The following is a 7,743-nucleotide window of genomic DNA, read 5'->3' as shown; positions in this document are numbered from 1 at the left end:
TGATATCTTTCACAGAAAATGAGATATATAGGCTCAAAGTGGACGATCCGGGTGTCGTTCTATTAGAGGTTTTACGGTATATATACCCTTGTTAACAAAAACCACTTTTTGTAGATTCTCTGGACTGGACTGTCACAAACTACGAAAAGAAAGTATACGATCAGTGAAAGGGATTATGTCAGCTGTCATTGCAGTTATCATTTTAATTATAATGGTTGTCCAAGTGTTCACATATATGCGAATTGAGGATAAAGTAAGTTTTATTCAATGATTTTTTTTATAATGCATTGTATTTTTAGCCATTCACAGTCGGCTGGGCTGAATCTACAGTATATGCTTTCATGGCTCTGCAAGCATTGATAAGTGCGATTGCAGTGATCTGTTGGACTCGTGAAAACTTTGTTTCACAATTCGAAGATACACTTTCCCGATTACGAACGATGCGATTATCGACAAGTCAGAGTATTGATGACTACACGAATTTCCATCGAAAAGCTGCTGTCATGATTGTTCCTATTTTTGCAGTTATTCTCAGCACTTCATTTTATTCATCAGTGACAAATAGATATCAATTGAATGATAGCAGGTGAGTTATTTTTACAATACAGTTTTTGATTTTTCAAATCTTTTCCAGCACATTTTATTCTGAATCTATCGTACATCAGTTTTCTCCATTTATCGACTTCGTTGGTTGTCTGGCTTCTTCTCTTGCCATTGTGATTTATGTAACTGTGAACACCGCTTTGAATCGAGAAATCAAACATTTCAACAAAGAACTCACCAACTCTGCTAGATTCCAACAATTGACGGTCAGTGAAATTAAATTCTTAAAAGGAAAGGAAGTTTTGGAATTTCAGCTTCCGCAAGTATTGAACAACTACAGTAAACGTCATTCTGATCTGATTCAACTGACAAGATTTGTAAATCAACACTTGAGCAAATACGGAGGAATCGTTCCATTTTTCTCATTGACTGCGTTTGTGAATGTTGCTTATATTGTTGGAAGTTTCAAGGAGTCATTGGATCCAGTTATGTACGTTTTTCTAAATGGATATATGTTCATTTCTATGGGAATCACAATTGCTGGACTATCTCCATTGGTGAAAGTTCAGAATAATGTAAGTTCTTTGCCTTGTTTTTGTTTCGTTCAAAAAATCTTTCTAGGTCACGACTCAATTAAAACTAGGTCATGGCCTAATTAAAACTAGGTCATGGCCCTATTTTTATAGGTCATGACCTAACTTTTTCTAGGTCATGACCTAATTTTTCTAGGTCACTTTTTCTAGGTCATGACCTAATTTTTTCTAGGTCACTTTTTCTATGTCATGACCTACTTTTTCTAGGTCACGACCTAATTTTCTCTAGGTCATGACCTAATTTTTTCTAGGTCATGACCTAATTTTTCTAGGTCCCTTTCTCTAGGTCATGACCTAATTTTTCTAGGTCATGACCTAATTTTTTCTAGGTCATGACCAAACTTTTCTAGGAAATTAATTTTTATTGCTAGAATTCAATTTTTTAGTGAGTCTGACAAAAAATCTCAAAAGTCATACTTTCCCCGATTTTAGTGGCTCGCCAATAGTTGTTCAGCCGCCACTTCGCCACAGCCGCCACCTTCTTTAGCCGCCACTCGCCCGTTTTGCCACATCTGCAGCAGCGCAGACTCTCCTAGCTCGCTATTGAGACTCGCTGCTTTACCTGTGACCGCTAATCGCTCATAAATTTTTCAGATTCAGGAAACCGCCGAAATCCTAATGCATGATGACGTATTACAAACTTGTGGAGATGACCAGGTAACAGATCTATATGTTTGTATAGCCAAAATTCCAACTTCCAGATGCATCATACCTATCGAGTGACCTTGGATCGATGTCTGCATAGTAATTCGAAGCTAGCATTTTTGAATGCATTCCCTGTTGACTCGAATTGTTTCAATCGAATCATTTTCTTTGTTCCTAATATTTCAGCCGCCATGATCCTCTACAGATTATCTCATCCGAACTTGTAACGCTTTTTTGATTAGTACCCGTTTCGTATTTATTTTTTGAAAACGAAAACCTAAAAATTCCATTCTGGTATGAAGAATTGGAAAAAAAAATAAAACGAATAAAATCTGAATCGTATTGTATTCTTTTCATGTTTCAATGTTTCACACTCTCGCGTTTTTCGAAATCTAGTTTAGTACAATATTTCCGGGTGAATGATCCCCAAATCCCATCGAAAACAACATCAACAAAATTTGATACTTTTTTTCGGTTTTCATTTTGTATTTGAATATTCAAAATGCAGTACTATTTTCTTCTTCTTTTCCTATTTTCCATCGTTTCTCTTCCATTTTCTACTTCCCAATTAACTCCAAAAGTGATCGAAATGAGTGGAGACGCCGGCAGTGTTGCCAATTTACTTCAACAAATAATGGAGGCAAGCCAGAGACAAAACATTAATCAGCATTTTCGAGGTATTTAATTCTTCTCATCTTTTCCCATTTCTTCTTACTCTTTGTTTCTTGCAGTTCGAACTGTCAACGGGAGCATTATCATGGAATCTGATGATTATAAACCTGGAGCACTTGAACATTTGAATTGATTCTGATAAAAACTGTACAATTTGTTTATTCCACAAGAATCATTAGACAAAGAAAAGAAACGTTTTTTAATACAATTACATGTAATGCTTTTGAAGGAATCTTCTATGATTTGCAGCTGGACTCTGATCTTCTTCCTCTTCTGTTTGGTTTGGACCAACTGAAGAATTCAGCCATTTGCTGTCATCAGAGTTTTGAAGTTTATTAATGACGTCGAGAAACTTGTAAGACTGGGATGAACTGGAAAATACGAGAGTGAATAATAGCTTATCCGAAATTGATATGATCAATTTACCATTCTGGTTCCATGTCCTCATCATCTCCATTCAATTCATCTAGATCATCATCATCATCGTCGGCATCAGAACGGAAACTCTTTGGAACTGGAGCACGTGGCAAGTGTGTAGAAGTAGATTCTTCATCCGATTTGAGAAGCCACTTATCCGAAGGTTCGCTATGAATTGTATCCATTCTCTCACGGAAAGCTCTATCTGCATTGGCCTTGTATTTCAAGCAAAGAGCAACCTCATTAAGCAACTCGAAAGAGCTGACCGCACTTTCAGAGCTCTCACTTTTTGTTTCTTCACTAACAAACGAAGCAAGATCGAAATTCAAGGCAGCGTTTCCGTTTGGAAGGCGACTAAGCCAGTTCTTTACAGTATCCACTTCATGTGGAGTGTCCGGAGAGGTATCAGTCTTGCTCTTCTTGCTCAAAAGCCACATGCTGTCGTCATCATACGCTTCCATATCAAGAGGCAAAGTACGTCCGACCTTCATCACTGGAAGTCGCTGGCAGTTTTGTGATACTCTGATTTCTCCCAATTTCGTGATTCTCTCATGCATTGCTCTAATTTCTGAGATTGGAAGATCCAATTCAAGACGTACATCATCGTCAACATTGAGAGTGGAATTACGAGCAGGGAGCCCAAGATTGCAGGCAGCTGAAAATAAGCCAATAAAGGATACGCATTGAGAGAAAACAAAGTCACTTACAAAGCTCTTCGGCTACAATATCCAATTGGTTTACAAGTCTTCCTTCTTTTTCGTAGAATGCTCTATCCAAATCACCAATCAACGCTCTTTCACGCTCTCGAAGAGAGACGATCATAGCAGCGACTGCTTGGCGAATATCCTGTTGGGCTTTGTAGCGATTGAGTCTCAAATTGTTCTTCACTTCATTCAGTTTGACACTTTGAACTTCAAGAAGTTTGATAACTTGCTCGGTTTGAGGGGCTGGCATCGTTCAAGACGGTTAATATCTGAAAAAAAATACATGAAAAATTAGACATTAGAACAAGGTAAGAACTGCGTAATTAGAAAAATGAAAGTGCGAGAAATTACTAGGTAAAACGAGTTTAAGTTGGCAGGCGGTGGCGCCATGAATGGAGAAGGTGATAGGGCGGCGCTTTGTTGTATCTGTTACACCTTTGTGTTGAAAAAAGAGAATGAAAAGAAGAACTTATGGTCGTCATATCAGTCATATCACTTGTTAGATAACGAATACACATATGAGATTGGAGACAAAGTACGAACTCAAAACTTTTTAGTTGAATCCATAAGGTAAGGTCGAAACCTGTGCATCATAAGTTTTGATTAAACGCACGAGAGCCGATATTGGTTGGAGGGCGCATACATTGAAGTGAAAGCAAAGGAATGCGAAATGAGAAGAAAAAAGGAGGAGAAGAAGAGGAAAAGAAGAAAAAGAGATAGCTCCGCCTACTTTGCATACGTTGTTTTCCGCTCTTTGTTGTTTTTTTCCGGAATTATATAGTTGACCAGACGTCTGGAGCCGATAAAACAACGAAGAAAACAACACACAACATCAACTGTTGATTGAAAACAAATTGAAAGAAATGCTCGACTCCAAAACAGGAGTCTGGTGTTAAATCAGAAATTTGTGCATACTGTTCGAAAGAAATGCCTTCTACTAATGTGACGATTATTTATAAAAAGTACATTTTCCACTGTGGAAGATCATGACCTGATTATTCGAAACGACTGGAAAGAATAACATGTGAAGAATTGGTTTATGAGTTAGGATCTTCATGATAAGAATAACAGGTTTTGAAGAGGAGAAATGTAGTGACAGGTTCAAAAGTCACATTTACAGAAAAGTGAAGGTAATAAATTTCATACTGCTGTTAGATGAAGACAATTTATAATTTTTTTGAAGATTTATTGCCTTCAAGGGACACGAATTGATTGTGAAGAAAGTTCGGTTTTGGGATATGTTGTGAAAAAAAAATAATATTTGGTAGACTGTTAACTAGCCTGCCTACAGTATCCCTTACAATGTTTTATGATCAGTAGATTTTTTACAGAGCCCCCAAAATTCGACCCAATTAAAATAGCTGACTACTTTACATATTGTTCGAGAAACTGCTTTCTGACAGTCTTGTGACATTATAAATTTCTACGACGGAGTGATAATAACTCGGAGAACAAAGAGACTAATTTCGAATAAAACAAAATTTTGAAGAAAGCAAATGAGAACGAAAGAGAAACAAATTGATAATTTGGCTCACTAACTCAAGCTTTTATATGATCTGGTTCAGGTTCTTATAGCTATTTCTTCCGCCGGAAAGGCAACATAATAATGGACAGTGTGACCAGTCAGTATGTTGTATGAAAAGAGTTTAGAGAAAATATGTTTATTTAATAAGGAAAGGAAGCATGTGGAGGAAGTCGATAAGGTTATTATAAGACAAGCTCTGGTCTCTATAAAAGGGTAAACGGGACGCTGGAAAAGGGATGCAATGAAATGACGGGAGAAGGTTATATGATATATCATAACTTATATCATTGTATTATAACAGTTCAGTATGTAATTTGAAAGAAATGGTATTGAACTAAATATGTATGGACAGGAAAATAGAAGTGATAGGTGCACAGCACCGAAATCTTTTTTAATGTGAAAAGACTAATTAATTTAAACATGGGGGAGAACAAGTCCTGCAACAAGTGTCACAAGTGGGTTCGGGAAGCTAACAGATGGATGATCACCCTCACAGCCGCCCATATCAATGTGTGTATATTTCAATGGATGAGAACTGTCAGTACCATGTTCGTCAATTCGGCTGGCCTGAAATGAAATAGTTTTGGAAATGTATTGAATAATTGATATTTCAAAAAAAAACCTACCATTTGGAGGAATGCAGCTGGTGTCTGGTGTCCTCGAAGTGTAGCAACGGATGGCTTCGTGTTTCCTTGTCGAAGATCCGCTTGTTCGCACTCGGCCAAATGGAAAGCGAAATCTTCTGGATGAAGTCTGCTGATCTCGATTGGTTGTCCAAATTCATCTCCGACTTCTTGCACTTTCCTAGCCCATCCACTTGCCTTGGCTGGACCGTTATCCATAATAGCAGCATAGTATCCGTAAGAGAGTACCTCGTGTCCGGTTAATGTGGCGACAGTGAACAAATGTGGATTTTTCGCTTTCAGGGCTTCTTCCTTGGCAAGAGTGAGAGGGTCGAGCATGGTAAGTCTTCCTTCGGCATCGGTGTTGTAAATGTGAATTCTCTTTCCACTTCTGGAAGTGATCACCTCATCACAAGTGTATGCACGAGATCCAATACTGTTTCGCACCATGCACATGTATCCTACGGCTTTAATGTTCTTTGGTTTTAAAACATCGATTGCTTTGAAGAAACCACCGACAACTGCTGATCCATACTTGTCACGGCACATTCCGAACATGTGTCCACCGGTCTTCAAGTCGCAACCTCCGGTGTCAATGGTGACTCCCTTTCCGACAACGAAGAAAGTGTCTTGAGTTTCTCCCTCTCCAACATATTCGAGACGGATCAGACGAGCTTGATGCTCCTTAACAGCGTTGGCAGCTCTATTTACAGCAGCCATCAGTGGGAAATCTTTCAGAATCACACTTTGATCATCAACAACGGTGACTTTGATGTTTCCATTAGCGAACGCTCCTTGAACGTATTCAGCCACACGCGGTGGGGCCATTCTCTCTGGTCCAGTCTCTCCAACGTCACGGCAAACAGTGAAGGATGCATCGTAAGCTGCGACAAGCTTCTCGAGCTGGGAAGAAGTATCGCTTTCTCCGACCTGGAAGACAGCAGGCAATGTTAAGAACTGTTTCAAAACAATGGAATGTAGCTCAACCAATTTAAACTTACGGCCAAGAGTCCAAGTTGATGCAACTTCTGCTTGTTTTCCTCCTCGCGCACATTGAGTGGGGTATAAACTGGTGTGAGAGCTCCGAGAGCAGCAACAAGCTCCGCATTCGGGAAACGAGAATTTGGGAGAGTAACCAAGAGAGGAGATTTGACTCCAGCCGAGAGGGCTCTGCAATATCCATTCGTTCAGATTTTCATGCGATTTTTCCATTACTAGTTTTTTCTCCGTACTAGTAGAACGACGATCTGAACAACGTCTAGACCGTCGTTCTACACCTCACTTCTGTTGCTCTTCCACGGAAATGACGCAAACCGCCTCCACAACAAGAACTGCTGATCTATGCTTTCCCACACATTTTCTGATAAGTGTCTCTTTGCTACGTCTTTTTATTCTTATCGACCATTTTCTAGAGTAATCGGAGCATTAATAATTCTTTACTACAATAAATGAAATCATCTAATCTAATTGTTCTTTTGTTTGCTGACGACGTTAAGCTGGCGCCTTCCTTTTTCAGACATTGAAATAATTTCAGTTACGGCTATGCTCTTCACATAACGCAACTATTCTTCAAAAAATGTTTTAAATCCTTTCAGGACAACTCACAGTTCGATTCCTTTGCGAGCAGCAGCTTGATATCTTCGGACGTCATCATAGTCTCGGGACACGTGTCCTGTTCCAGCGAGGATTAATCGTCCAGACGGAACGACCGACGAGTCGACTTGTACGAGCGAAGTCGAATGAAACGCACCATTATGGAGCTGAAAGGACGATTACGGTATTAAAGAGAAGATTATGGGAAAGGCATTTACAAACCTTGAGGAACTTGTCAACGACCGGTGCGATCGCAGAGACTTGCTTGATTGCTCCAAACTGGGTGACACTTTCTTGACTTCCAACGAGGACAACAGCATCGAAAGCGGCATCGGCAATTGATGCCGCACGGACTATTTTAGTTGAAAGCAGCGACGTGAAGGACATTTGACAGAAAAGGACCCAACTGAAGGAAAAAATATGCAAAA

The 7,743-nt window shown here is 39.2% G+C and overlaps 3 protein-coding genes across 3 annotated transcripts in view; 1 reads left to right on the top strand and 2 right to left on the bottom strand.

Moving 5' to 3' along the window:
- Positions 1-2,008, top strand: part of Cbr-srr-1 — a gene marked incomplete at both ends in the record, with an annotated part of 2,339 nt that extends 331 nt beyond the window's left edge. Inside the window, 6 exons of the mRNA XM_002636921.1 lie at positions 115-253; positions 300-586; positions 635-809; positions 858-1,118; positions 1,731-1,793; positions 1,838-2,008. Of these exons, the coding sequence (XP_002636967.1) occupies positions 115-253; positions 300-586; positions 635-809; positions 858-1,118; positions 1,731-1,793; positions 1,838-2,008 (1,096 nt within the window). The remainder of the gene's footprint in view (positions 1-114; positions 254-299; positions 587-634; positions 810-857; positions 1,119-1,730; positions 1,794-1,837) is intronic.
- A 653-nt stretch (positions 2,009-2,661) lies between these two features.
- On the bottom strand, positions 2,662-3,824 carry CBG09449 (the record flags this gene model as incomplete). The annotated part of the gene is made up of 3 exons (XM_002636922.1): positions 2,662-2,824; positions 2,880-3,525; positions 3,578-3,824. 3 exons carry the CDS (start codon positions 3,822-3,824, stop codon positions 2,662-2,664), a joined length of 1,056 nt encoding a protein of 351 aa, XP_002636968.1.
- Positions 3,825-5,513: 1,689 nt separating this feature from the next.
- Cbr-lap-2 lies at positions 5,514-7,702 on the bottom strand (the record flags this gene model as incomplete). Its single annotated transcript, XM_045237678.1, has 4 exons — positions 5,514-5,666; positions 5,726-6,890; positions 7,328-7,482; positions 7,538-7,702. 4 exons carry the CDS (start codon positions 7,700-7,702, stop codon positions 5,514-5,516), a joined length of 1,638 nt encoding a protein of 545 aa, XP_045094044.1.
- Positions 7,703-7,743: the final 41 nt, after the last annotated feature.

The sequence above is a fragment of the Caenorhabditis briggsae genome, assembly GCF_000004555.2.
Source record: "Caenorhabditis briggsae complete genome, chrV, whole genome shotgun sequence".
NCBI classification, from domain to species: Eukaryota; Metazoa; Nematoda; class Chromadorea; order Rhabditida; family Rhabditidae; genus Caenorhabditis; species Caenorhabditis briggsae.
This window is presented reverse-complemented; position numbering and strand designations above follow the sequence as displayed.